General features: G+C 62.6%; 13 protein-coding genes and 1 non-coding gene across 14 annotated transcripts; 7 read left to right on the forward strand and 7 right to left on the reverse strand.

Moving 5' to 3' along the window:
- Positions 1 to 448: 448 nt before the first annotated feature.
- On the forward strand, positions 449 to 4,010 carry SPRG_19540 (ULK protein kinase). The gene is made up of 2 exons (XM_012342712.1): positions 449 to 613; positions 668 to 4,010. Exons 1-2 carry the CDS (start codon positions 461 to 463, stop codon positions 3,980 to 3,982), a joined length of 3,468 nt encoding a protein of 1,155 aa, XP_012198102.1. The 5' UTR covers positions 449 to 460; the 3' UTR covers positions 3,983 to 4,010.
- SPRG_19541 (hypothetical protein) lies at positions 4,005 to 4,851 on the forward strand. Its single transcript, XM_012342713.1, has 4 exons — positions 4,005 to 4,087; positions 4,134 to 4,184; positions 4,239 to 4,422; positions 4,473 to 4,851. Exons 1-4 carry the CDS (start codon positions 4,051 to 4,053, stop codon positions 4,792 to 4,794), a joined length of 594 nt encoding a protein of 197 aa, XP_012198103.1. The 5' UTR covers positions 4,005 to 4,050; the 3' UTR covers positions 4,795 to 4,851.
- Positions 4,801 to 11,016, reverse strand: SPRG_03977 (hypothetical protein). Its single transcript, XM_012342567.1, has 8 exons — positions 9,753 to 11,016; positions 8,819 to 9,703; positions 7,773 to 8,765; positions 6,049 to 7,716; positions 5,706 to 6,001; positions 5,429 to 5,658; positions 5,273 to 5,384; positions 4,801 to 5,224 (listed from the first exon to the last, which is right to left on the reverse strand). Exons 1-6 carry the CDS (start codon positions 10,995 to 10,997, stop codon positions 5,637 to 5,639), a joined length of 5,109 nt encoding a protein of 1,702 aa, XP_012197957.1. The 5' UTR covers positions 10,998 to 11,016; the 3' UTR covers positions 4,801 to 5,224; positions 5,273 to 5,384; positions 5,429 to 5,636.
- A 102-nt stretch (positions 11,017 to 11,118) lies between these two features.
- On the forward strand, positions 11,119 to 11,191 carry SPRG_30038. Its single transcript has one exon. It is a non-coding gene; the product is annotated as a tRNA-Arg (tRNA).
- Positions 11,192 to 11,561: 370 nt separating this feature from the next.
- Positions 11,562 to 12,693, forward strand: SPRG_03978 (hypothetical protein). The gene is made up of 2 exons (XM_012342568.1): positions 11,562 to 12,425; positions 12,475 to 12,693. Exons 1-2 carry the CDS (start codon positions 11,592 to 11,594, stop codon positions 12,613 to 12,615), a joined length of 975 nt encoding a protein of 324 aa, XP_012197958.1. The 5' UTR covers positions 11,562 to 11,591; the 3' UTR covers positions 12,616 to 12,693.
- Positions 12,622 to 13,603, reverse strand: SPRG_03979 (hypothetical protein). The gene has a single exon (XM_012342569.1). The coding sequence runs from the start codon at positions 13,567 to 13,569 to the stop codon at positions 12,682 to 12,684; it is 888 nt and encodes a 295-aa protein (XP_012197959.1). The 5' UTR covers positions 13,570 to 13,603; the 3' UTR covers positions 12,622 to 12,681.
- Positions 13,604 to 13,859: 256 nt separating this feature from the next.
- SPRG_03980 (hypothetical protein) lies at positions 13,860 to 14,899 on the reverse strand. Its single transcript, XM_012342570.1, has 2 exons — positions 14,761 to 14,899; positions 13,860 to 14,709 (listed from the first exon to the last, which is right to left on the reverse strand). The coding sequence occupies exons 1-2, from the start codon at positions 14,851 to 14,853 to the stop codon at positions 13,933 to 13,935; spliced, it is 870 nt and encodes a 289-aa protein (XP_012197960.1). The 5' UTR covers positions 14,854 to 14,899; the 3' UTR covers positions 13,860 to 13,932.
- A 393-nt stretch (positions 14,900 to 15,292) lies between these two features.
- SPRG_03981 (hypothetical protein) lies at positions 15,293 to 16,539 on the forward strand. Its single transcript, XM_012342571.1, has 4 exons — positions 15,293 to 15,542; positions 15,600 to 16,122; positions 16,162 to 16,299; positions 16,348 to 16,539. Exons 1-4 carry the CDS (start codon positions 15,498 to 15,500, stop codon positions 16,491 to 16,493), a joined length of 852 nt encoding a protein of 283 aa, XP_012197961.1. The 5' UTR covers positions 15,293 to 15,497; the 3' UTR covers positions 16,494 to 16,539.
- Positions 16,494 to 17,188, reverse strand: SPRG_03982 (hypothetical protein). Its single transcript, XM_012342572.1, has one exon. It carries the CDS (start codon positions 17,149 to 17,151, stop codon positions 16,522 to 16,524), a length of 630 nt encoding a protein of 209 aa, XP_012197962.1. The 5' UTR covers positions 17,152 to 17,188; the 3' UTR covers positions 16,494 to 16,521.
- Positions 17,189 to 17,550: 362 nt separating this feature from the next.
- Positions 17,551 to 18,727, forward strand: SPRG_03983 (hypothetical protein). The gene is made up of 5 exons (XM_012342573.1): positions 17,551 to 17,696; positions 17,744 to 17,843; positions 17,892 to 18,247; positions 18,299 to 18,481; positions 18,531 to 18,727. The coding sequence occupies exons 1-5, from the start codon at positions 17,574 to 17,576 to the stop codon at positions 18,690 to 18,692; spliced, it is 924 nt and encodes a 307-aa protein (XP_012197963.1). The 5' UTR covers positions 17,551 to 17,573; the 3' UTR covers positions 18,693 to 18,727.
- A 125-nt stretch (positions 18,728 to 18,852) lies between these two features.
- Positions 18,853 to 19,930, reverse strand: SPRG_03984 (hypothetical protein). The gene is made up of 3 exons (XM_012342574.1): positions 19,529 to 19,930; positions 19,342 to 19,483; positions 18,853 to 19,292 (listed from the first exon to the last, which is right to left on the reverse strand). The coding sequence occupies exons 1-3, from the start codon at positions 19,858 to 19,860 to the stop codon at positions 18,879 to 18,881; spliced, it is 888 nt and encodes a 295-aa protein (XP_012197964.1). The 5' UTR covers positions 19,861 to 19,930; the 3' UTR covers positions 18,853 to 18,878.
- A 652-nt stretch (positions 19,931 to 20,582) lies between these two features.
- Positions 20,583 to 20,827, forward strand: SPRG_03985 (hypothetical protein; the record flags this gene model as incomplete). The annotated part of the gene is made up of 2 exons (XM_012342575.1): positions 20,583 to 20,782; positions 20,806 to 20,827. The coding sequence occupies 2 exons, from the start codon at positions 20,583 to 20,585 to the stop codon at positions 20,825 to 20,827; spliced, it is 222 nt and encodes a 73-aa protein (XP_012197965.1).
- On the reverse strand, positions 20,816 to 22,682 carry SPRG_03986 (hypothetical protein). The gene is made up of 8 exons (XM_012342576.1): positions 22,662 to 22,682; positions 22,528 to 22,615; positions 22,118 to 22,475; positions 21,966 to 22,075; positions 21,868 to 21,911; positions 21,314 to 21,818; positions 21,143 to 21,265; positions 20,816 to 21,092 (listed from the first exon to the last, which is right to left on the reverse strand). The coding sequence occupies exons 2-8, from the start codon at positions 22,612 to 22,614 to the stop codon at positions 20,853 to 20,855; spliced, it is 1,467 nt and encodes a 488-aa protein (XP_012197966.1). The 5' UTR covers position 22,615; positions 22,662 to 22,682; the 3' UTR covers positions 20,816 to 20,852.
- Positions 22,683 to 22,911: 229 nt separating this feature from the next.
- SPRG_03987 (hypothetical protein) lies at positions 22,912 to 24,393 on the reverse strand. Its single transcript, XM_012342577.1, has 8 exons — positions 24,190 to 24,393; positions 24,056 to 24,134; positions 23,926 to 24,010; positions 23,812 to 23,882; positions 23,602 to 23,762; positions 23,472 to 23,552; positions 23,321 to 23,425; positions 22,912 to 23,268 (listed from the first exon to the last, which is right to left on the reverse strand). The coding sequence occupies exons 1-8, from the start codon at positions 24,332 to 24,334 to the stop codon at positions 22,970 to 22,972; spliced, it is 1,026 nt and encodes a 341-aa protein (XP_012197967.1). The 5' UTR covers positions 24,335 to 24,393; the 3' UTR covers positions 22,912 to 22,969.
- Between the last annotated feature and the right edge of the window lie 395 nt (positions 24,394 to 24,788).

A 24,788-nucleotide genomic window follows, 5' to 3' on the forward strand; every position in this document is an offset into this window, starting at 1 on the left:
CCTGCCCATGCGATTTGGATAGATCGATGATGGATCCGCCCGACCCTTCGAGCATTGCTTCCATATCCGGATACGGGCACCGGAATCAGCACATGGGTCCTTCACGCTCGTGCCATCAGCAAGAAGGTCGATGCTGCTGGCAGTGCGACCAGCTGCTTGCGCGTGCGCTGGTTGGTCGCACCTTGGCGCGCTCTTGGGCGACGAGGTTGAAGTTGGCGTGTGGCTAATTACACCCAACGACGTCGTCTTCGCCAAGCGTTGCAAGACGTTCGAGGTGTACGGCACGAGTAACATTCTAGCGTCATGGCTCGCACGGCCCATTCACGCTCGTGTTTGGATTCGACACGCGCAGAGGCGAACGAGTGCTGTCGTCCAGGCTGGAGAAGCTGCGTGCGTCTAGCCAGCAGGTGGCGGCCGTAATGGTATCCGGACAGCGGGTTCTAATTTTGCATTTTCGAGGATGCAGCACTACCATGTCCTCGAGCGCATCGGCGAAGGCTCGTTCGGCAAGGTCTACCGCGGGCGGCGCAAGTACTCGGGGCACATCGTCGCGCTCAAGTTCGTCTCCAAGCGCGGCAAGAGCGAGAAGGACCTCAAGAACCTGCGCCAAGAGGTGCCATGCCATCCAGCCTCGTCGTCCGCATCACCATCATCATGCGCATCATAGATCCACATTTTGCGGCAGCTCAACCACGCCAACATCATCTCGATGCTCGACTCGTTTGAGACCGAGGCCGAGTTTTGCATGGTGACCGAGTACGGCCAAGGTGAACTGTACCAGATCCTCGAGGACGACCGGCAGCTGCCCGAAGACGAGATCAAAAAGATCGCCGTCCAGCTCCTCCAAGCGCTCTACTACCTCCACTCGAACCGCATCATCCATCGCGACATGAAGCCCCAAAACATCCTCGTCGGCACGAAGCAGCAGATCAAGCTCTGCGACTTTGGCTTTGCCCGCGCGATCTCGGCCGACACGAGCGTCCTCACGTCCATCAAGGGCACGCCGTTGTACATGGCGCCGGAGCTCGTCAAGGAGATGCCGTACAACCACACCGTCGACCTCTGGTCGCTCGGCGTCATCTTGTACGAGCTCGCAGTCGGCCGGCCGCCGTTCTACACGGACAAGATTGTGACGCTGATCCAGCTCATTGTCAAGGAAAGCGTCGCGTACCCGCCGACGATGAGCGACGACTTCAAAAGCTTCTTGTCCGGCTTGCTGCAGAAAGACCCGGCGAAGCGTCTGAGCTGGCCGGAGATTCTCACGCACCCATTCGCGTGCGAGACGGTGCAGCAGGCGACGGCCCGGCAGGCCCTCGAAGCCCAGGTGCGCCGCCTGCCAAAGTTCTTTGATGTCGGGGCGCCGCCGATGCACAAGAGCGTCGAGTGGCGGCCCGTGGACCCCGAGACGGGCCAATTGCAGCCGATGGCGGCCCAAGAAACAGCAGTCGCGCCCCCTTCTGCGGGGCGCTGGTCGCAGCACGAGGACGCGTTGGCCTCGGCAAACTCGTACGAGTCGTTTCTTGCGGCGACGCCGACACTCGCAGACGATGTCACGATGACGTGCACGGCGAATGACGCGCCCGACGACGAGATCCGGCGCATGCTCTATGTGCTGCACCGCGTCTTGTACCAAGCGTCCAAAGCGAGCAAGGACGCGTCGGCGTCACTCGCATCGCTGCGACGCGCGCTCGTCACGCACGCGCCGCAGCTCGTCCCGCGGACCTCGCCCGACGTGGCGCTGCAGCTGGTGCGGACGCTCATGGTGCCGAGCCGCGTCGAGGACGTTGCGGTGGAGCTTCGCGCGATGCACGCCGTCTTGTCCGATTTGAAGTTGAGCAGCCTGCACACCAAGGCGCTCAAGTGGCTCGGGTCGCTTCTCGCCGAGCCCGACACTGTCGCGGCCGTCTACGAAGCGCTGCTCTCGGGGCACGCGCCGCTGCTTCAGTCTATCTGCACGTGTCTCGAGGCCGGTGACGACGTGAGCGTCTATGCGCTCGCCGCACTCGTCCACCCGACCGCCGGGTTTGACACCGTGGCCGCAACGCCTTTTCCCGTCGTCGCGCGCTGCCCCCGGGCCGCCATGGACGCCCTTCAAGCAGCGTACCAGACGCGCATCCAAACGCACACGCTCGTCGCCAACGCGCTTCTGCAGCACGGCTTGGACCGGCTTCTCGCCGTCCTTTTGCAGCACGCCGAGGACGACGGCAACCCCATCGAGAACGACGACGACGAGCAAGACGATCAGACCATGGTCGCCAGTGTGCTCAAGATTCTCGGGCACTGCGCGCGGGCGTCGGCGCCGTTTTCGAAGCGGCTCCTCCACGACGAAGGCGCGGCGGCGTTGCGGACTGTCCTTCTCGCGCCGCGACCGAATTGGAATGTGTACGAGCGGTCGTTTGGGCTCGAGCTCTTGGCGGTCGCGAAGCGCCGGGGCCTCATCTTTTCCATGCCAACCGTCGTCGCCAACCACTTGAGCGACAGTATGCACCCCGGCGTTGGCGCCTCGCTCTGCACCTTGCTCGGCGACCACATTGTGACGCCGGCACGGACACCGATCGTCGACGCGACGACGCTGCCGCACCTCGTCGCGCTTCTGCGCCGCCCGCCGTCGCCGACGTTCCTCCTCTCGGTGTCGTGCTTTGGGCTCCGGGCCAACGGCGCGCTCGACAGCGCCGTCATCGTGCTCTACCGCGCCATGTCGCGCCTCGTGGACGATAGCAACGTCGATGGCCTGCAGCACTTCCTCGTCTTGCTCGAAGAACACAACACGTGGCCGCGTCTGATCGCGCTCTTGCAGGACGACGCGCTCTCGCCGTGGGGCCTCTTTTGCCTTCTCAAGTGGCTGCGCGGGCTCACGGAGCAGCTCCTCAACGTCGGCGGGCGTCTCCTCGACCGGCACTTGGCGCGGCAAAAGACGTTGCTCCCGCCGCTCATTCGCCTCTTGGATGCGCCGACGCACATTGCAGCGCTCGCCGACTGGCCCGACGTCCTCGGCGGCGGCCTCCAAGCCGTCAAAGCGCTCGTCCACGCGGTGGTCAAGATCCCCGGCCTCCCGTTCACGTGCGCCGCGGCGTCGGAGGAGTTTTTGTTCCAGACGCAGGAGGTCGTGTACGCCTGCGACGTCCTATCGGCCCTCCTCCGTGTCATGGACGCCCACGCGCTCGAGATGGACTTGCCGCTGAGCTTCCTCGCGCGCCTCGTGTCGAGCTCGCCCCACTTTAGCCTCCAGCTCGCCACCGCGCACGGCGTCGAGACGCTCCAAGCCCAACGCTTCTTGACGTCGACGTCGCCCTCGATCGTGCTCGATACGCTGGTGCTCTATACGCACGTCGCGCGTGCGTCCAAGGCCCACTACATGGCGTTTGCGACGGCGCCGCACCTGCTCGAGGACCTGCGCCGCCTCCTTCTCGAGTCGGTCGACGCCAGCGTGCGCTCGAAGGCGTGCAACTGCATCGGCAACCTCTGCCGGCACTCGGGCGCGCTGTACGAGCCATTGGCGTCCTCCGGCGTCCTGGCCGCGCTCGTCCCCTGCGCGTCGTCGACCGACGTGGCGGTGCGCCGGTACGCGTGCTTTGCGCTCGGCAACGCCGCCTTCCACAGCGACCTTCTCTCGAGTGTCCTCACAAACGCGATTGTGCCGCTCGTGCTCGCGCTGCGATGCGCCGACGCTAAGACGCGCGCCAACGCCGGCGCCGCGCTCGGCAACCTCGTGCGGCAGTCGGCCACGTGCGTGCCGAGCCTCGTGGCCGCGTCGGCGCCCGTCGCGCTCTACGAAAGCGCGGTCGACGAGGCGGATGTCGCCACCGCGCGCATCCTCCTCTTCTCGCTCGGCAACCTCTGCGAGTACGCGCCGTGTCGAGGCGCGTTGGCGGCCGCCGACACGCTCTTCGTGCAGACGCTCCGCCACGTCAGCGACGAGAGCCCCGACGACGTGCTGCAGCGCAACGTCCAGCGCGTCCTCTCGAAATGGCCGGCCCAATAAGAGCTTAATGTTTTCGTTTCATCATCGGAGTGTGCGTTTCGTCGGCTGCACCAGTATTGTCAGCGGGGATGGGTCTGGCGCTCGCGGTCGGGCTCGTGCCACTGGGTACGACGCAGCTACGCACCCGACGATACTGATGCGAGCACGACAGGCGGACTCCTGCAGCTCTACTGCGCGCAGCGACACCTCGCCGTGGCCCCCGGTAACGCAACTATTACTACCTTTCGCGATGCCATGGACCATGTCTCGCGACTAGTCGCCATGTACCGAGGCGTGCAACCGCGGCCCGTGCCCTGTCCGATTGGCATGTTTCGCCAGCCCGGCAACGGCGTCTCGCTCACCGAGTGCCAGTTGTGTCCGCGGGGCGTCTACGGCAAGCGGCCGGGGCTCGAGTCGAGCGCGTGCAGTGGGCCGTGCCCCAAAGGAACCTACCAAGACAGGTCCTTGCGTCTTGTAGCAACAACACCATGGCAATCCATTGTCGGCGTAGACTGGGCGCCACATCGATGGACGACTGCACACCGTGTCCCAAGGGCACGTACGGGGCGACCCCCGGCTTGACGTCGCGGGCGTGCACGGCGCCGTGCCCGTACGGTACGTACAGCATGGTCGAGGGTCTCACCGCCGCGTCGAGCTGCACGCCGTGTGACCCTGACTACCGTGGCCCCAACGGCCACCGCGGCAACAATGTCAACGCTGCCAACGCCGGCGGCTACGTCTGCGACCGGTACTACACCGACGTCACCCGCAAAAAGATCGCGACCGGCAAAGACGCGGCGCGCAAGACGCAACGGCGCGCGCAGTACGACTGAAATCAACAAGTTCGTTCGTGGTCTTATGGCTTGTACAAGCGGTTTTGAACACTTGGGCGACGCTGGCTTTCGCGAGGTCGCTGTCGTCAAGGAAAAGGTGCGACAGAATCGCGTGGGCGCGAGCCCGCGAGCAGTACACGAGCATGTCGCAGAGCGACACCATTGCAGCTTCGCGGAGGCCGACTTTCGCCGACGAGAGACACGCGAGATACGCCTCGGTCGCCGCCGGCGCGCAGCCGGCATCGGCGTGCATGGCCAACAACAGGCATTGGCAAAGGTGCCCCACCGCCTTCTTGCTCAAGCTCGCGGGTTGTGCGAGTGCGTACTGGACGAGCGCGGGCAGCGCCGACGATCGCGCGCTGCTTGCAAACGTCGACTCGAACGACGCCTGGACCTCTTCGAGTGTCTGCTCGACGTCGCGGATCGGCATCTACATCGCAGCGTCAGCGCACCAAGTAGCGACGAACAAGACTCGGACGTCGCGCGGCAGCACGAGGGGAGCCGGCTGCGGGACCATCGCATCGGAGCACTGGCCCGACTCGACGCACACGGAGAGAAACGGAAACTCGGCCGAGGCGACGACAGATTTCCTACACAGAGACCGTTCGACGCCTGCCGTGCTACGGCACACTACCATAGGGCGCGGTACGGGACCGATACGAGGTACGCGGCCATGACATTCGGCTGCGCGCACACGAGGTGCTGCATGGTTTGCAGCATGCGGGCGACAATGGGGTGCGCGCCGCCGCGGTCGTCGTGCTTGTTGACAGCGCCCATGACGTACAGCATGGTCTGCACGAGCTGTGTCAGCAGCGCACGTCGCTCCAACACCAAGTCTTTGGTCACGTCAACGAGCAAGAGCACCTACATCGGTCCATCGCTCGCCTCGTCCACGTCCTCGTGGCACGTACGTTTTCAAGCACGTGCCATCGCTCGTGCAGGAGGTGCCATGGCTGCCCGTGGAGCGTCGCGACGACGGTTGTGACTTTGACGACGGCGAGCAATGGGTGCAAGAGCGCGGTGCGGCGAAGCACCGACCGCGTTTCTTTGTTGCGGGGCTCGATAGCGCCGCGTCGAGCTTCGCCTCGAGGATCGCACCCGCGCCGATCATTTTCAGGTAAGACACGTTGGCCAACGCGTGCGGCCAGTCGGGAAAGCACGTGTCCAAGTGCATCGCCACCGTGTGCGGCTCGCGGCTGTACAAGTCCTACAGGCGACGTTTCAGAATTCCGAGTCGCATGATGCGACGTGTACCAAGAGAAAGGCTTGGGCGATAGGCTGCGCCGATGCATCAAACCACACGTCCATGAGCCGCTGCAGCACAAGCACGATGCTGCAATGGTCCAGAAACGCCAAGTGCGCGACGAGCGCCAAGCGCGCCGGCGACACGTGGGTGCGGTAGACCAGCGCTTGCTCGCTCAGCACGAGATGCAAGAGCGGCTCGAGCATGGCGTCGGCATCAATGTGCGTCACGTTGGCGCAGACGTGGTCGAGAAGGACTGCTACAAGTGGCGCACTTGTCCACTGTGCGTCGAGGAGCGTCGCCAAAAGACGGCTGCTCGCGGTGGGGATGGTAGCGAGCACCGTGCGGATCAGCGACACGTTCTGGCTCGCGGCGAGCGCACGTCCGAGCGCCGACACAAGCGTCGAGTTGGTCGACACCAGCATCGTCGCCCACTCGACAATCTCGTTGGCATGCGTCCCGGCCGCGATCCAGGCGCACACCACATCGTTGGTTTCGATCGTCGGTAGCGCGGCACGGCGCGGCGCACGGCGGCGGGGCGCGACGGCCATGGACGCAAAGAGGTCCTCCAGCGACGGCGTTGGTGCAAGCATCGCAGGTGGCGGCGTTCGGCGACACGGCACCACCGCGGGTGGCGTCGGCGCAGACTCGACGGCATTTACAACGTCGCAAAGCCAGCGTCGGAGCACTTGGCACGCGTCACTGGCCGCCACGTCCGCGTACGACGGCTCGCGCACGTACATATCCAGATGGTCCAGCGCGTCGGCGGCGGCGTCCGAGAGCGTTTGGCGGCACGTGCACTGCAAAAGAGCATTCGTGCACGCACTCTTGTCGCGACTCAAGTGCGCCGCGAGCACGTCGAGCTGCAGTCCCATCGAGCGCGGCGACCGCCCGTACGAGAGGAAGAGGTGCCAGAGCGAATGCAAAGACATGGTTCGAATCGCCGCTTGCATGAGCCGGTCATTGTTCACACACGCGAGGCGCGCAAGGTGGTCGGCCGAGCACACATACGTCGTTTGGCTTGGCGAGAGCAAGCCGGCGTTGGCGTCGGCGGGGAAGAAGGCTTCGATGAGCGTCATGTAGTCGTCGTGGAGGCTTGTCGGGAACGCAAGGGGACTGCTGAGCACCTCGACGACGCCCGACACGATTGTTGACGGCAGCGCCAACGTCGCCCCCGTCTGCGTCGGGAACGCGACCCACTCGGTTGGGATTTCGGTCGTTTTCGAAGCGACGCGGACAGCGGCCGAGAGCGTCTCGACGACGCGCGTCAGCATTGTCGCGTCTTGGAGCAAGAGCCGGGCCACCGACGTGCGCTGGCAAAGGAGCCGGCCGACCGCCTCGGCGAGCTGGAGCGCCACGTCTTTCGTCGCAAAGAGATCGTAGAGCGCCGTGAGACAGCGCTTGAGGCCGTCGATCGATGACTCGTGCGCCAAAACGTTCTCGAGCGACGAGAGGACGCGCGCATGCAGTGCCGGAAACGACGGCAGCCGCGTCAAGGCCGCGAGCCAATCAAATTGGATCGAGTGGTGGCTGATGAGCGCGCTCGCGTCGCCGTCGGTCGTGAGGAGCCCGAGCACGTGCGACGAAATGCGGCGCGTATCCATGTTGGCCGACACGAGGCGGTCCAAAAAGAACGAGAGCACGTCAATGGCTTCGTCCGTCGTCCCTGCCATGGCATCCTGCACACAACAAGATGATATTGGGATATGCCTCTCCATAAGCAAGACGACGGTACCTTGAGACGCGCCAGCAAGCGGGGCACTTGGTGCGACAGCAGCGATGCGTGTGCAAACTTGGCGGCTTCGGGGATCGATCGGACGTCGACGTACGCGAGAAGAAGCAGTTCGCAAAGGCACTTGCGGGGCAAATAGGTCAGCGTCTCCTGCTCGTCACAGACGATCTCGACGATCCACCAGATCTGCTCGGGCGCTTCGGACCAGCTCGCCGCGCCGCCAGCCACCGTCACGTCGACCATGTTCATGAGAAAGTCCGAGTCGCGGCTTTGTCGAAGCCGGACGCCGAGCCGGAGCGCCTTGTCGAGTGCCTCCACCTTGCGCAAAGTGTCGGCCGGCGGGCTCCGCGCCATGGCATCTGGCGGCATCGACACGAGCAGCGTGCCGTCTGTCAAAAGCTGCTGGCTCTGCAAAAACGGCAGCTCCCACTCGGTATACGCTTGGTTGATCGCAACGAGGTTGCCGTGCCCGATGGCCTCCGGGCCAAAGAGCTTGGGGTCTTCGGGCTCGACGGGCGGGAAGCGGAACCGGCCCGTGATTGCCATTTGCATGAGGCAGCGCATGGTCGGGACAGCCGACCAGATTTCGGCGCCGATCGTTGACGGCGAGAAGACGCCGAGGACGAGCAAAATCGCGCAGCTGAGCCAGTAGAGCTCCGCGTAGCTGACCGCCTTGCCTTCGTACGTGTGGCCGCGCACCACACCCGCTTCGTACAAGTGCACGACAAAGTCCGTGCGCGAGATCTGGAGCCCGAGGAGACCGCCGGCCGCCACATAGTCGTGCAGCTGGTGCGCCGTCGGGCCCTGAAAGTAGCTCTCCCGCACAAGATGGCCCTCGGCGGCGCGCGTCACGAGCGTATCCAGCACCTTGAGCAACTCGTGGGCGTCGGTCGGCGCGACGTAAAAGCAGAGCCCGACCATGCCCGCGACCGTGACTTCGTGCAGCGGCAGCATGTCCTTGCAGAACGCGTAGCACGCGCGGTCGTGCTCCGTGGCCTACAAGCGACGAAAATGAGGACATCGCGCGCTGATGGACACGCAAGTCGTACGTTGCCGTCGGGGGCCGCGTCCAAAAACAAGATCTTGCGCATGACCGCAGAGAAGAGACGCATGATGTCCACTTGGAGCTGCTGGTACACCTCGTGGCACCAGTTGACGGCCATGCGCTGGACGTCCGCAATCAGCTGCGCCAGCTCTTCCTTGGCGCGGAGCGACGGCGTAATGACGCTCGGGCTCGTCCCTGGCACCGCCGCCGCCGCTTCCTTCTTGCGCGGGTTGGTGGCGTTCAAGAGACGCCGCGCCGGCTTCTCGGCCGCGTTCTTGGAGAGAAGGCCACCCATGCGCACGCTCGACGACGCGGACGCGTCGGGCACCGACACTTGCAGGCTCTTGACAGTCGTACCTTGTAAAAAGAGCACGAGCGAGACCAGGTCGCCCATGACCGTGTAGAATTCGATGGACCCGTGCGGCGGCAGCGTGAGGAGGCCGGCGCAGAACGCCCGGACGTCGAGCTGGTCAGGGTTGAGGCTCTTGAACACCTTGCGCAGCGTGTTTTTGAGCGTCGGGAGGTTGCTCGGGACCGCGGCCATCTCTTGGAGGACGGCGGCCAGCGCAGCACTCGACTCGGTGCCTGCGTGCGCCGCATTGGGTCGTCGAAACATGCGCGCTTCGTCGGCCTCGTCGCGCTCAATCGGGCGCGCCGTCTCGCGAAAGATAAGCGGCATCATCTTGAGGTTGTCGACGTCCTTGACCGTCGCGCCGAGTCGCTCCTTTGCGAGGACCACCTTCATCGCGATCGCGACGTACTCGGGGCGCTGCCGCACGAGCGTCGAAAACACTTCGGTCTTGAGCTGCGGAAACGACACCGATTTGAACTTCATGTTGAGGAGGTTCTCGACCGTCTCCATGTCGTGTCGTTCCAGCGTTGTGCAGGACTAAACGCGATATTAGATTCGGATTCAGATTCAGATTCCGACAATGTACCCGCGCGCACTTGAGCAAGAGCTCCCGCGCCAAGTTCTTGTACGTCGTGTTGGCAAACCACACGTCGAGGTTCGACGACGCGACGAGACGGCCTTGCGGCAGCACCGTGAGGTCCATGAGCGTGAGCATGACCTGCTTGAGGTTCGTCGACGGCGCATTTCCCGGTCCTTGCTTCTTGATGTCGTTGAGCTTGGAGAGCAGGTGCTCCATGATGAGGCTAGACACATCTTTAGAGAGGTGCTGGGCCGCCATCTCGGCCTTGAGCAGCTCGAGAAAAGGCGCGCAGAGCTCGTGGTCGACCCACGCGCGCGAGTTGAGCGAATCGTCGACAAAGACCTTGACGCAGTCGTCGGGCCACGCAAACGTTGGCGACGCAGCCATGGCCGCCCTCAGGATCTTGGCCAAGAGGTTGGCGACGAGGACAGCTAGAGTGATGGCCTTGACCGGCTCCTTTGTCGTCGGCTTGGTCGATAGCGACGTAATGGGCTTGGTCGGCGGCTTCTTCTCGAGCGAGCCCGATCGGTCGCGCTGGAACTTGCTCCGGAGCATGCGCATGAGCGCCTTGAGAATGTTGGGCGACTGAAATTTCAGCGGCGCCGCGCCGACGGCCGTGAGAAAAGCGAGCGAAAGCTCGCGGCCCGGCGCGTCGCCCGTCCGCGCGAGCTGTCCGAGGCTCCCGTTGATGAGCTGCAAGAGCTGGTCTTCGTCCGTCTCGGTCTCGAGGAGCACGCGGAGGTCCTCGTCGTCGTCCTCGTCCGCGTCGTCGTCGCCGCCGTCGTGGTCCGGCTCGGGCGCGTCGTCGGGCTCGGCGGGCGCCTGCGGAGGTGTCGGCGGCGGTGGCGGCGGTGGGTCCTTCTCCGGCGTCTTCTCTTCCTTGGGCGGCGGCGGCGGCTTGGCTTTCATCGGACTCGGCTTGGCAGGTTGTTCTTCTTTTTTCGCCAGACGTTTTCGCTTCCCTTTTCCGTCGGGCTCGGCCTTGGCATCAGCGACCTCCTCCTCGTCGTCGTCCTCGTCCTCTTCTTCGTCCTCTTCCTCGTCGTCGTCGAGATCCTCGTTGGCGTCCGACCCGTCTTCCTCGGATGGCTCGTCCTCTTCCTCGTCGTCAGACTCGTCGTACACGACGCGACGCATGCGCGCAGCGCGGACCGTCTTGGGCGCGGTCAGCTTCTGCGTGGCCACCTTGGCAGCTGTACGAAGGCTCTCGCCCCGGGCCGTCGTGCTTCGCGTTGGTCGACCGGGTGCCATCGCAGCCCCATACAAAAATCTCGCAGCCGTGACAAAAAGGAGGACGGCTACAAACACCCAACTTTATCCGATTATTGTTTCCACAGGACTATTATTTTAATTATCTGTTGATATACAAGCAGCTCGGCTGGCGCAATGGATAGCGTATCAGACTTCGAATCTGGGGGTTGCGGGTTCGAGTCCCGCGTCGAGTACTTTTCAATGCCTTTTAGGTGGCGTACGAATAGACTGTGCGATGGCTGGCACACCGTCTACTGTGTTGGCAGTGGACGCTCTCGAGCTGACGCACGGTTGTTGGCAGTCGCTGGTCCCACTCCATCGTCGCCGGCAAACGGAACGCAGCCAAGCACGTGCAACTGATGCAAGCTCCTGAAGGGGACCTGGCTTCCTACCGCAGACAGAGCTTACAGGCACCTTGCATGCAGCTCTCGCAGGCTGGTACACGCAGAAGCTGCCGAGGACGCTTGCAGTGGAGGAGGCTATATTGCAGCGATCAGCAAGCGCAAGCCGTGTGGGCTGGCAAGATCTGATAGTCTCGCCGAGTATCCGGATGATGACGGAAGATTTTCGGCAAAGTCACAAGACGACGAGGGGATGAACAGCCAGATCCTTCGCGTTGGCGACGCGCTCACAGCGCTCTTCCAGCAGGCGCAGGACGGCAACAGCACGCGCTGCTTGGACGTCAAGGTCGAGAACGAGACGCTCGTGTGCGCGCATGCCTTTCCCGTCGACGGGCCGCCCGAGGCCCAGTGGGCGGCGATCCAAGCGGGCACGACGGCGCCGAGCCTGCTCCTCTTCCACATTGCGAGCTCCAACGGCCCGTGGAAGTGGATTCTGGTCGCGCACGTGGCCGACACGCTGCCGGCGCGGGAGAAGATGCTCTACGCCTCGGCGCGCGACTGCCTCAAGCAGCAGCTCGGGCTCTCCTACTTTGTCGGCGACGTGCACACGACCGACCTCGCGTCCTTTAGCTTTCACGACGTGCTCTCGACCATGCACAACAACACGGGGCCGCTCAGTGAGAAGGAAGTCTTGCTCAAGGAAGAGGCGCGCCTCGAGCGCGACCTCTCAGTGAAGGCGAGCGCGATGTCGGTCATGCCGTTCGGCCTCACGCCCGGCTGCGCCGCTGCGCTCGACACGTTTGCGATCGCGACGTCCCCGGCCTTTCTGAGTTTGCACCTCGAGAACGAAGCGCTTGTCGTGGCCAAAGCGCTTCCGAACGTCCACGACAGTCTCCTCAGCAGCGAGATCACCAAGCACGCACCGAGCTACGTGCTGTACCGATTCCCGTCGGCCGGCGCGACGGTCGTCGTCTTCTTGTACGTGTGCCCCGACGACGCGCCGGTGCGGGCCAAGATGACGTACTCGACAGCCAAAGCGTCTGTGCTCGCCCTCCTCCCGGCCCACCACATTGCGATCGACAAGACGGTACGATGTGACCTCGTTATGTGATGCGAACCCATGGGTGGACTCCTAGGTTGAGATCACAGACGTGGCGTCGGTGGTCGACGCCATCCGCGCCGACGTCGCGATGGACCTGGACGACGCGACGCTGGTCCAGCCCAAGGCGTTTGCTCGTCCGGCGGCGCCTGGCCGCGGCCGCGGTCGCCGAAAGTAATCAAGTCGCGTGAACCGTGCTTGTACATTTAATCAATCGCACGCGTATATACAGGTGGTGGTTTGTTTATCTACGGCCCTTCTTCTTGCCCTTCTTCTTACTGCTCGCGGCGGCGCCGGTCGCCGGCGCGCCGGTAGTCGCGGCCTTGGCTGCTTCGAGTTCGCGCGCCAAGCGATCTTTCCGGAGCTGGAGCTTTGGGATGAGCTCGCCCATCTTGAGCATGAGGTCCTTTCGCGTCCGGATCTCGGCGTGGACCGGACTGCCATTGGCGTCGACGAGCTTGACGCGGACGCGGCCGGGCACGAGAAAGTCGCGCGAGTACGCCTTGTACGGTTCCGTGACGTGGTCGAGCTTGAAGTAGCGGCAGACCTCGGCCATCTCTTCGACGATCGGGCGGTCGCACGCCATGGCCTTGGGAATGCGGCGGCCGTCGGCGTTCGTCTTGCCCGAGTCGATGTAGTTGGGGTAGAACGTCGCCCAGCGCGAAAAGTCCGTGCCGTACGCGACGCCGCTGCCGTAGATTGCCGCCTCGCCCTGGGGCATGCCCATCATACCGGACATACCTTCCATGTCCGACTCGTCCATGCCCGGCGGCATGAGGCCGGCCATACCCGGTGGCATACCAGGCATACCCATACCAGGCATACCAGGCATACCAGGCATACCAGGCATACCGGGCATACCGGGCATACCGGGCATACCGCCCATGCCGGGCATACCGCCCATACCCATGGCGTTCATGGCCTGGAGCATGCGCTCGGGTGTCATACCCGCAGGCACGGGCATGCCCATCGACTTCATCATGTTGGTCATGCCTTCCATCTGGGCGCGCTGCTCGGGCGTCATGCCACCGCTGCTAGACGTCGTGGGGCGGCGGACCGGGATCGCGTTCGTGTCGTAGACTTCGCCCGCGACGTTGGGCTTGGCCGAGCCCTTGGGCTTGCGGTAGGACATGGTCGACCTTGGGAGCGAAAATGACTTTGTTTTTGTATCACCAGCCACGAACACCGTTATCCGGATACAGCAGTCACCACGTCACCAGCGACGACGACACCACCAAGCCATCGGCCTCGACCCAGCTCCTCATGCAGGCTCGGTCGTTGGAATGCCCACGCAGCTTCGCTGCTCTCGTAGCCACAGGGCACTGCCTTGTCCTCGGCAGGTGAGCAACTCCTGCGGTTACGGTGGCCCAACGCGAAGCCCTGCGCCGGCCCGGCTTGTGCCACACGTAGAACTCGCGCTTAGCCTGTCACCTTCGTGTCGATGACACAGTATAACATACCTATTATATATAGTGTAACTTCTCTAACAAGCAGTTTACTCCTCCGAGAGACCCATGTTGACTTCGCCGTTGAAGATGGAGCCGGCGGCCGCAAAGCGCTGGCTCTGGATGTGCTGCAGCTCCGTCATGCGCTGGAGGAAGATGGGCTCCTGCTGGTACTTCATCATGGCGGCCTGCAGGATCTCGCGCGAGAGGCCGTGCTGCTCGTGGATCTGGGCACTGAGCTGGTCGGCCTTCTTGACGTAACGCTCGTTGATGGCCTCTTCCTTGTCCTCGGGGTCGAGGAGCTTGACCTCCTGGCACACTTCCTCCATCGCGACGTTGAGGGATTCCATGGTTTCTTCCATGATGATCAAGAACTTCTCGAGCGTGAGGTCCTCAGGGACTTCAACGTCGGCGGCACCGGCGCCCGTGATCAGGCGGTAGAGTTCCTGGAGCTTGCCGACGGCGGCGTGGACTTCCGGGTCCTCGACCGACTCGTAGTACTCGGTGGCAATGCGCACCTCGTCTTCCGACGTGTTGTGCTTGCTGTACGCCTGGGCTTCGATCGCCTTCATGGCCTCCTCAAACTGGCCCATGAGGTACGCGGCAAGCTGGTCCTCCGGGAGCGAGCGGCCGCTCTGGGCCGACTCCTGGCGGATCTTCTGCTCAATGTTGGCGAGCGAGAGCACAATCTGGCCCATCTGCGTCGAGATGATGGTCAAGATCGACAGGAGCTGGTCCTTGGGGAGCGACGGGAGCGACGCCGAGGGCGCGACCGGCGCCGCAATCGAGCGCTCGCCCGCCTCTTCCTTGCTGGCGTTCGAGGATTCCTACAGCGCGTCGCATGAGCCATCGTCATCTACAAGATCTTATTGCCATACCGAGTTGTTGGACTGCGCCTTGAAGAGGAAGAAGAGGGCGACGACCGAGGCCGCGATGGCGCCGAGGACGAGGGGCTTGGACATGGCAGACATGGCAGGGAACCGGGAATGAGTTGCTCGATGGAGGCCAAACAAGAAATGTATCACAGCCAATGGATTCGCGAGCTCAGGCCGCGGCCGGCGAGGTGCCAATTGTCTTAAAAACCAGGGACTACCTCGTCTCTCTAACTGGTACAATAGAGCAACGTCACTCAAGCGAGGGACGGAGCGGGCAATTACTGCCGAACCGACCCGAAAGTCCCTCGTTATCCGGATATGGCGGACCCTGTTTTTGTCGCCGGGCACGAAACTAAACAAAGACACGCCACCGTCGACAGCATGCACATGGTCTACAGCTGCGACAGCCAGCTCCTACAAGCTCACTCACTGCTCTCTGCCGTGGCGGCTGCATTGCTTCTTCAAGCCTCAATGGCTCGTCCTCGCCGAGACACTGTTTGATGACGACTTGCAGCGGTTTGATCCAGCTCGGTTACCGTAATATCCTGGCGGCAGAGTGCGTCGCCGTGGCCGGAAAGGCGGGCCGAGACAGGTCGCGGCCGCATGGAAAGGAGGTCGTGAACGTCGCTTAGAACTGAGCTGCAACGAAGAGGGTGTGATCTTGCAGTGTATATCGAAGCACCAATGTCGCGTCGTTGAAGTCGGTGGCAGGCGCCTCTGGGCCAGCGACGAATGGCGCCATGATGATAGCGTTCAGCGTCGCACCCAAGAACCAAGTAGCCACGGCAAGTGCGACCAGGCACACCGCGCAGAATGGCTGTACTGATGTGTGCGAATTCCAGGTGGCGTATCCGGATGACCAAATCTTCGCGATGGATCTTGGGGCGCCGGTGGCCAAGGTGGACTCGCGGACGGAGGCGCCGCGGGGCGACGATGCGCCACCGAGATACCTCACGCGCGCCGACGCCTTCACCAGCGTCTTCCAGAGCGTCGTCAAGCCTGCGGCAGCGGCGCCATCGCCCGCAGCAGCCTCGCCCTATGCCGAGTCGCTGGTCGTGCACATCCACCCGAGCCAGAGCGGCAACCCGCTCGTGAAGCTCCTCCACAACGTCATTCCCGAGGTGAACCCGGACATCACGTCCGACTACATGATGGGCGAAGCGTGCGTCGCGTGCTTCCTCAGCGTGCGCTATCACATGCTGCACCCGACGTACCTCAAGTCCAAGCTCGGGCGCGTCAAGCCGGCGCGGGTCCAGGTCGTCGTGTGCCACGTCGATGTTCCCGACAACGAGTCGGCGCTGAAAGAGATCAACCGGGATGCGCTCGCCTGTGGCTTTACGCTGCTCCTGGCCTGGAGCTGGAAAGGTACTTGACGGATGCGGTGCCATCGCTCATGATTCTCAGAGGCGGCGCGGTACATTGAGACGCTCAAGAGCTACGAGAACCGACCGGCGACGCTCATCAAGGAGAAAGTCGAGAACGACTACAGCGCGCAGCTAGCCGACGTGCTCACGAGCGTACGGTCGATCAACAAGACGGACGGTACGCGGAGGTGGCAGCGATAGCACATTGCTCATGCCATCGTTGTAGTTGTCACGCTCTCGAGCAACTTTGGCTCGGTGCAGCGGCTCATGTGCGCGACGGAGGACGAGCTGGCGCTTTGCCCTGGCATCGGCGGCAAGAAGGTCCAGATGCTCCTCGAAGCGTTCAACACGCCCTTTCACGCAACCAGTTGATAGGACGCCACGCAATGGTATTATAAAATCACTTTCTCTTTCGCAACTCTTGCTCTTGCTGGCTGGCCAAGTTGGCCTGCAACTGCGCTGCCAGCTGCGCTTGCTTGAGGGCCTGCGCCTGCGCGGCCATGTCGGTCTGCTGCTTCTTCTGTTCCGCGAGCTGCTCCTGCTCGGCCATGTGGTTGATAAACTGGACGGCTTGGGCAAAAATGCTCTCGCCCCAGTTGTCGCTGGGCTGGAGCGCCTGGGCCTCTTCGCGCACCTCCTTGATCTCTTCGGCGATCATCTCTTCCGCGAGCTTGAAGCTCATGAACGGACCGTCCTTGATCAGGTCGTTCTGCTTCAAGCGCTGCATGCCCTGCGCCTCGGTCTGAATCTTGCGGATGAGCGGGATGTCGGCCACCGCCCGGCGGAAGAGCGCCGAGCACACAATCTTCATGTCCTCTTCGCCCAGCGTCGATGGCGCCTTCTCGCGGATCGTGCGGTACTCCTCGACCTGCGGCGGCAGCGTAAAGTCAAAGCCGTTGATCATCTCGTCGAGGATGTCGTCGCCCTCGAGCACCTTCTTCGGGCGCAGCACCTTGATGACCGAGATGACGAGGAAGACGGCGGCGATGAAGACGCCCGCGGCCACATACTCGACTGCCGAGAAGCCCATGGATTACGTATCGACTTGGGCCACAAAAAATGCGTTTGATCCGAACCGCCCCCGCAAACGTGGCCGAGGATTGCACCAATCGCAGCGCTCCACTTGGCTGCTCCAATTTGACGCCTATCCGGCACATCCGGATACTGTGTCACACCATTTGTGTATGTTCGCGGTGGAAACTTTCGTATATAGTGTTACTTCAACGTGCCTACGTCGAAGGACATACCCCGGTACGCAGGAGATCTTGCGCCTTCCGCCGCCGCACGGCGTGTCCTACCAGTATGTAATAATACTCGTAGAGGTGTCGAGATGGCGTTGAGCGGCTGACATACTCCTCCCGCACAGGACCGAGCGTGGCTCTGGTATCCGGATGACCCATTATCCGGCGGCCGAAGGATCGCAGATCTTGCAGAGTTTCCACTCGAGCGCCAATGGCCCATCGCGACCTGACGGCGCGGTTCCTCGACCGACGGCTCGTTGCGCAGCGCCGGCAGACGCATGGTGCCATGCGCTACGGTGGCGGCAAGCCATATGCTATGGCCAAGACCTCGCAGGTACGAGCGTGCTTTTAGCAGCTTCCAGTCGTGAGGCGCGACGGTAGCGGCCGACCGAGATGGAAGAAGGTAAGGGCACGACAAAGCCCGCATGGACACGCGCCGTCGACTTGGCCAACGAGTGCATCGCGCAGCTGCAGCTCAAGCGTACGTGGCATGCGTAAGCGCTCCGATGAGTTCATCGCTTGGATGTAGTCGACTATTTGCAAAAGATGCATACGCGCCGCCTCATGGTTCGCTTCGACGAGTCCGAGAAGCAACACGACTTGGACATTGACAGCATGACGCAAGAGATCTCCAAGCTCTTCCACAGCGCCGAGTCGGCGCTTCAAAAAGTCACTCGCGAGCCGTTGACAGCATCGGGGTTGGCGTCGCCCGCGGAGCGTAACGTGCGCGTGAACGTCCAGCGCTCGTTGGCCAGCAAGCTGCAGGAGCTCTCGAGTCGGTACCGTCGCAGCCAGCGCGAGTACATGGAGACCCTGCGCTCGCAGCGCAACGTCTCGGGCGACGTGTTTCAATGGGACTCGGCGGGGCCGATGAGTCTGGCGACGGTACCAACGCTATCTGTCTGGATCCTCGTCTTGGAATATGGATTTTTATAGTCGCAGCAGCAGCAGCACTTGCTGCACCTCGACGAAGACGCCGCCATGGTCCAAGCCCGCGAGCGCGAAATTCAGAAAATCGCCAAGTCCATCGTCGACCTCTCGACTGTGTTCAAGGACCTCGCCAACATGGTCATCGACCAGGGCACGATCATCGACCGCATCGACTACAACATGGAAGACGTACGTACGGCAAAAACGCTGCATGCGCTCTACTCCTTGCTGTTGGTAGGTCGTGACGCGCGTTCATTCGGGGCTCAAGGAGCTCCATCGCGCGGAGAAATACCAGCACAATGCGCGGCCGGCGCGGTGCATTTACCTGCTTCTGAGCCTCATCTCGCTCTGCTTTATGATCCTTCTCATGAAGCACGCAACGCCGTACGTCGAGTATTGACGACGCGTAACCTCGACTGATTTTGCTCGTTCCCATGCTCCCTCGGACGAAGGAGGACGTTTCCGCGACGTCTTCTGCCTGTTACTACCATGTTGAGCCACGTGGATGGCAGCACAACCATACGAGCGGGCGGTAGCTATATAGGACGGCACAGAAGACACGTACCACGCCAGTGTATTGAGAGGGTTACGGTAGCTTCTTCTCGTACACGAGCTCGTTCGTCGCGGGGTCGACGCCAAAGATCTCGACAAACTCGACCTTCGGGAGGCCCCAGCTCGTGGTCGACTGCACGTAGACACGCTCGAGGAACACGTTTGGCCGGCCGTTGATCGTCGTCCGCGCGCGCACGCTTCTGCCGTCGTGCAACAGCACGATCGCGCGGTCCTTGAGCGACGCGAGTGCCACGTCATACTCGTGGGGCGCGGCCCCAGGCGAGCATGTTGCGCCGTACGCAGTGTTGCGTTCGATCATGTTGAGCTCTTCGGTCGGGTACGGCGGGCCTTGCTGCGCGTACATGATCCAATAAATGTGCAGGGGGTTCTTCGGGTCCAGCCGCGACGCGCTGCCGACATTGCCCTTGTACACGACCGTGTTGGCGTTCTACACGCACAGCTCTTAGCACAGAAGGAGGCGCTCGCACACGTCGTACATTGCTCCGCTGGATGATAAAGGCCGTCGACGGGTCCACACCCCGGACTTTTTCCAGCTCGGCGTTGCACGGCAGCGGCGCGGCTTCGGGCGTCGCGGCCGGAGCAACTTCGGCTTCGGGCTCGGCGACTGTCATCAATGGTCTACGTAACGAGTGTCTGAGCGCAGGACGTTGACGGGTAACGTACGCGTCGGTCGGCGGCGGCGACGACGCCGGCTCGGCGGTGGCCTTGGGCTTGGACGACTTGGGCTTCTTCTCGAGTGTGCCATTGAGGAACGCCTCCTTGCTCGCAAGAAGCACGTCGACTTCGAGCATTTCGCGGGCGAGCGCTTGGCGGCGCTGGCGCAGCTCCTCGACCTCGTCGCGCAGATCCTGGAGGTGCTGCTGCTTCTCCCGGCGCAGGGCGCGCTCGAGCGCTTCGATCGTCGCCTGGCGCTCGTCGAGCTCGCTCTGGAGCGACTGCACGACGAGGTTGGCCTGGTCCACGGTGTCGTCGGCGCCCCAGATCCAGCTACTCATGGCGGCTTGCTGTCTTTAGCGCAAGAAAGGTGCCACCTCGTGACACGTTGCGACCTCGGCTCTGACTTTGCACCACACTATTCATGAAAAGCAGCCCAAACGCATTTAGTGTAAGGCTTTGGCGCCACATCGGTCCAGACATCGGTCGGTCGTCAAGTGGCCAACCTCTTCCGCGCTGGCCTCTGCCACTCTTTGCACTGCGACGTCGCCGCTGAGGTCTGACGCCGGCTCGTCCTTGCTACGGCGGCATCGCTGAAGGGACTATCGTCGCCATCTATGCAGCCGTTGGTGATGGCCCATTGATAGGCGACAGCGTCTTTGCCCGCATCTCGTACGTACTAGTACGCTGTCCTGCATCCGAGTTCCTCTACAAGCCTCTTAACGATGAAGGCACAGCACGTCGTCGACGACCTCACCCACGACGCTGCGATGACGAGACGCGTCAGGTCCTGACCCAAGGACACCAACTAGATCTCATTGCACCGACAACATGGCGTCCGGTCAGTTCCAGGAGTCAACCGCTGCGACCGTGTCTGGTATCGCTCCGCGTTGGTCGCGTTGTTCCTTGGGCTTCGTCTGGATTTTTTACCACATCTGGTGCGCTCCGAATTCAGATGATATTGCACCAATCACAGTCCGTGGACGCGTCGCGAAGGCTCGCTGCCGTATGTGATTGGCTAAAATACCAGTCGGTGCATTTGCCAGCCATTTCCGCATTTGCCATGTCCGAGTTCTTCCGCCGAGCGCTCTCGCAGCTGCTGAACGAAGCGGCCGTCAAGACGCTCGCCAACAACAAGTCGTTCCAGAACTTCGCGCTCAAGACGCACCTCCACGTCGAGAAGACCAAGGCGGTCATGAACAACCTCGACGTCGAGAAGGTCGCGGCCACCAAGGTGCTTCCGAACGTCAACAAATTCACCGAGTTTGCCAACGCGGTCAAAGCAGAATTACAGAAGGACGTGCGTAAATTCAAATAGAAGCGTCTTAGCGTCTTAGTTGCGACCGACGTCGGCCGAGATGGCCTCAAAGACGAGCCGGCGCCAGAGCGACACGACGAACGGCTCGGCGTCGGCCTCCAGCACGGGCGAGAGACCATCGATGAGCGTTGACGGACTCGCATGGCCCGTGAGCTGCGTCACGATGAACGAGACAAGCGCCGCGTCCGCCTCGCCGAGGTACTCGGCCACCTTCTTTTCGACCCACGGCGCCATCTTGGCGGATACGACGCCATGCTACAGTGATCATGATCGTATGAGAATGAGGTTGCGACGACAGAGCGTGCCTTGTCGACCGCGGCCCAGTCGAGCGGGTACTTGAAGAGCCCCTTCGTGTCCTTGGGGATGCGCTCGACGATGCTCTTGGGGTCGTTCGTGCGGCTGTTGATGCGCGCGATGGACCGCGCAACCTAATAGAAGCGGCGTGGGACCTGAAGTTTACGTACGAGATGACGCACTTGAGCGTCAATGAGCGCGGCGCGACGCTCTTCCTCCGAGTAGTCCAACGGGACGTACGCCCGCTGGGGCTTGAGTTCCGCGTCGTCTTCGACCGCAAAGACGGGGGTCGACGCCGCTGCGCCGGTCGCCTTGGCGTCTTTCGGATCCTTCTTGGCGCTCAGCTTGAGCTCAATCTTCTTGAGCGGCGCGAAGGGCTTCGGCGGTGGCGGCGGCGGCGGTGGCACTGAGGCGGGGGCCGCCGGCGTGGGCGCTGGCTCGGGTTCCTTGGTCGGCTTTGGGCGCGGCGAGTCCTCGGCGCTGTTGCGGCGGTCACGGCGCCGGTCGCGGCTTCGGGACCGCGACCGACGCGTGCGCGTGCGCTCTCGACTGCGGCTACGCGACCGGCGGCGACTGTCCCTGCGATCCCGATCCCGGCGGTCTCGGCGCCCCGTGGATCGGGACCGGTCGCGCTCGGGCTTCTTCTCTTCCGGCGCGGGCGGCGTCGCAGCCGTCGTTGCCTCGACGCTACGCAGTCGTCGCGTGAGCAGTCGTGTGTGCGAGACAGAGAACGTACACTGCCTCTTTTTCCTTGTCTTCCTTTTCTTGTCGAAGTCGCTCCTGCGAAACGTAGTTAGCTAGCGCCCGACAAGACGCGACGTGGTGCGATCGTACTTGGATCATCTTGAGTCGCTTGGCTTCGAGTTGCTGCGTGCGCTCCTCCTGCGCGAGGCGGAACTTTTCGACTTCGTTCATGATCATACCTCCGCGCACTTGCTCCTTGACTAGTATATCGCCATGAGCGCTAATGGCGATCGCGATTCTACCTTCGGGCGCGTCGACGCTCACGAGGTCTCCCCACGACGCAATGTCATTGTTGTAGCCGCCATGAAGGGAGCTGCGCTCTTCGTAGAGGCGCTGGAGGATATCCGCCACGCGCTCGTTCTTCCGCTCCTCTTCGATGCGCAGCGCAATCGGGATCGCGTTCCAGTACTCGTCGAGCCGCGCCTGCGTCGTCGTGTCGACCTTGAGCAAAATGTTCTTCGAGTCGATCGAGAAGCCGTCGAGGAGCTTCAGCGCGCGAATGACGTCGAGGCCGCCGCTGAACGTGCAGTAGCCAAAGCCTTTCGGCTTGCCCGAGATTGGGTCCGTCGTGCGCTTCCAGGCCACGACCGTGCCCACGCGCTACGAGAGGCCACGCATCATGCTCCGAGATGGGGATGTCTATGGAGCCTACGTCCAGGAGGCCGCGGATGTAGTTGTCATGGAGGTCGGGCGGCAGCTTGCCGACGAAGACGTTGAGCGGGCCTGTCTCCGGTGGCATTCTAAGCGCGACAGCTCCAAGGTGCACGGCGCCAGGAGGAACCATACCCGACGTCGCCATGCTTCCACACAACCAAATCTGCCGGATACCCAGCCCACCCTCCGGATACGTGGCCTCGGATCTTGAAGAGACGCGTGCCAGACGATCGCCATCCGCACACCAGCGTGGCCTAGCGGCGCACTCGGCCGGTCTACGCTCTTGGCTCCAGAGCAAGCTACTCTCTCTACTGGTAGCTGCGAGCGTGGTTTTGCCCAGAGCCCGGAGCACGCATGTACTACTGCAACACACAAAACAACATGGTACGGGCCAACGTGGGCATGCATTGCGAAGTTGACGCAAGCGACGATTCGCTGCCTTACGCCGTCTTGTGCGCATCAGCGACGGTGGTCGGGGCTGGCGGCGCGGCGGCGGCGGCGCGCGGGCTCGTCGGGTGGTGCTCGTGGATCTCCTTCTTGGTCTCTTCGACAGTCTGGTTCGCAACCGACATGAGCGACGAGAAGAAGCTGTTGATCTTCTGGACGCCGTCCGAGACCGTCTTGTTCTCCATCGCCTTCTTGGCGAGCGCGTCCGCGGCCGAGACCGCCGTGGCCGCCGCCTCGGACGCCTTTTGCGACACTTGGTACTTGGCGTCGAGCTCGTGCGCCTTCTTGCCGACTACAGCACGCGATGCAATGAGATACTTGTAGGCCTCTCGACGACGCTGTACCGGTCGCGATCTTCTCCGAGACGTGGAACTGCGCATCAAGCTCCGCAGCCTTCATCTTGGCCACTTCGGCGCCGCTCTTGACCTGCAGCGAGATCTTGTGCTCCTCTACGCAACCGATATAAGCACGCTGCAACGCCATACGCCGAGGTACCGTCAAAGCGTTGGACGTGCGTCAAGCCGGCCGCGCCGACCGAGTAGCCGCCAGCAAGGAACTTGGCAACGCTGTTGACACCTAGGACATGACATACTGTAGTACGGGTGGGATGGGGGCCGCCGCGTACCCGAGCTCGCCTTCTTCGAGGGCGACGACGGCGGCAGCGCGCCGGCCGAGATGACCGAGATGTGGCCGTTGAGCACGGCCGCCCCGTCGTGCTGGAGCGACGCGGCCGCCGCTTCCGGCGTCGCAAACACCAGCACCGCATGTTGCAGCGTCTCGCCATCGCTACAGGTAATAACATGTGTAAAGGTCAGGATCGTAGCGAGGGGCATACGCTTGGAGGATCGTGCGCTTGACCGCGCCGCAGGACGCAAAGACGGCAACGAGCGCTTGCTCCGTCACGGTCTACACCCCCCGCGTTGGCCAAGATACCAGAGGTAGGAGATACCTTCTCGGCCATCGGGATGTTGGTGACGACGATCGTGCTTGCGACTTCGTCCTCCGTGACGCTCGAGTCGTCGACGGGCTTGGGCCTAAACACATGCATGAGATCCAAGTGCAACGATAGCTCGTCGTACGCCTTGAGGTAGACGGTCGCGCCATTCGTAATGCCCAGCGCCGAGATGGCGCCGACGTGCTTGTTGACGGCCGTGCCCTCTGTACAGTAAGTGCATGAGCCACTCCTCCATGAGCAGCATAGCATGGCGTCTACCAGGGAATTCGACGACGGGCTCGACCAAGTCGATGGTCGTGCGCACGCTGGCGGCTACCTGCAGCAGCTCCGCGATCGTCGAGTCGGCTTCGAGCTCGATCTCAACAGGCGCCTTGGCCTCCTCCTTCATGATGACCTTGATCATGATGCTCTTCTCGGTTCTTGTCGAAATGTGTTCTGGTCGTAGCCCGTCTAACCACACGCAACTTTTCTTTGACCACCATCACTCTGCTACACTCGAATTTTGTATAGACTAGCTTCGAGCCAACGGCAGCGCCACGTCAGCGACCAAGCTTCGCCACGTCGAGAACAAGGTGCTGCGTCGCTGCATCAGTGCGTTGCTACTTGTTGATGCTATAGCCGTTGGACACACCTGGGACCAAGGCTTGATAGACGCGCAGGTAGGTCGCTGCAGTGGCCTCAAGGGAGCAGCGAGGCTTGGCACTCACTGGATGCACGGGTGCGTCCAGACCCAACCTTGGGTGGGCTCGGTTTCGCCCGGAAGCATCTTGGTCATGGTCGACTTGCCGGCGCCGTTGACTCCGATGACTGCAAGCGCCCAACTGCGCTGCTGGGTCAGACTGCTTTGGCCTTGACCT

Source organism: Saprolegnia parasitica (assembly GCF_000151545.1).
Source record: "Saprolegnia parasitica CBS 223.65 unplaced genomic scaffold supercont2.10, whole genome shotgun sequence".
NCBI classification, from domain to species: Eukaryota; Oomycota; class Saprolegniomycetes; order Saprolegniales; family Saprolegniaceae; genus Saprolegnia; species Saprolegnia parasitica.